We start from the raw sequence: 1206 nt of genomic DNA, 5'->3' as shown, positions 1-1206 counted from the left end.
TGTTACATTTAGGCCGTTTCTTATTCGTTCGTGCAAGTGGTCTGTACCGTGATGATGACACTTCTATTTTATTATCGATCGTTCAAGGACCCCGATCACCGTTTAACGTAACGTAAATGTAAACCGTTGCGCGAGATAAGTTAGGAACACGCTGTAAAAAACAAGAACGAGGCTTCGTCNAAAAAAAAAAAAAAAAGAAAAAAAATTTCGAGCGACAAAACGGAAAATCGACCGGCAGGACGATTTCTCTCTCTGCAATCGCGTGTGAGCAACGATTCAGCGCGTTAAACGTGATTTCGGTTTCTGAAAAAAGTTTCGAGTTTGAGATAGAAGAATTGCATACAAGATTGTTGCACGTTCGTCGCACGGTATTTTCTACGATTGTATACAATTGTTGCGGCAGTGATTATACAGTGGCAGTACGATTCCTTTCAACGCGATGATCACCACGAGATCAGCACCGCGCGAGAAAGATATTGTAGAAAGAGAAAGACAAAGTTAATGGCCGACTCGTTCGCGGAGTCGCGTACATATATTCTTTTTTTTTTTTTTTTTTTCTTCTTCCTTTTACTTATTGATCCCGTTAAGAGTTTCTTTTATCGCGTGCCACGACACCGTACGAAACGCTTTCAACCTATGGGTCGATCGCAGCCGTCGCAGCCGCGAAATTCGTCGTCTTCCATTTCCGTCGGGAGAGACGGGAGGGACAACTCGACTGACTGAAATATATTGAAATTCGCGTTGGAATGTGAGCGATATCCTCGATTCCTCGAGATTGGCGAGCCTCTCGTGGTGTTGCTCGTCTCGACGCTCGCCCGATCGCTCTTGGTCTCTCTTGTCTTGTCTGCGAAGGAAGGGATGATCCGTTCTGTCGTCCTGACTAGGTAGACGCCGGCTGGAGGACGATCGACGCGTAACCTCCTCGAATGAACGATGCGTAAGGTCGATCGAGGATATCGAATCCTGCGTCGAAATGCGTCAAACGTGTGAGAAGCGCACCGGCCGTGCGCCCAACGATTAAACGAGAAAGCCTTGCGAGGTGGCGGACATTTGCGCTCTCAGCGCCGTCACGCTGTTCATGATCTTCTTCTGGTGCCCTACCAACGTCACCCCAAGCGCCGTCAACTCCTGAACGGTGACTCGAGCGGCCGCCTCCAATGTAGTCACGCCGGATCTCTCGAAACTCTCCGCGTATCGTGACATCTT

The 1206-nt window shown here is 48.3% G+C and overlaps 1 protein-coding gene across 1 annotated transcript in view; it reads right to left on the bottom strand.

Annotated features, from left to right (window-relative positions):
* The window catches only part of LOC102681724 (ephrin type-B receptor 1-B), a gene marked incomplete at its 5' end in the record, with an annotated part of 52790 nt that continues 51584 nt past the window's right edge, over positions 1 to 1206 (bottom strand). Inside the window, one exon of the mRNA XM_006612681.2 lies at positions 1 to 1206. This exon is cut by the window's right edge and continues 3 nt beyond it. Within this exon, the coding sequence (XP_006612744.2) occupies positions 1018 to 1206 (189 nt within the window).

Source organism: Apis dorsata, unplaced genomic scaffold, assembly GCF_000469605.1.
Source record: "Apis dorsata unplaced genomic scaffold, Apis dorsata 1.3 scaffold_118, whole genome shotgun sequence".
Taxonomy (NCBI): domain Eukaryota; kingdom Metazoa; phylum Arthropoda; class Insecta; order Hymenoptera; family Apidae; genus Apis; species Apis dorsata.
Note: the sequence above shows the minus strand (reverse complement) of the source record. Positions and strands in the feature narration are given on the sequence as shown.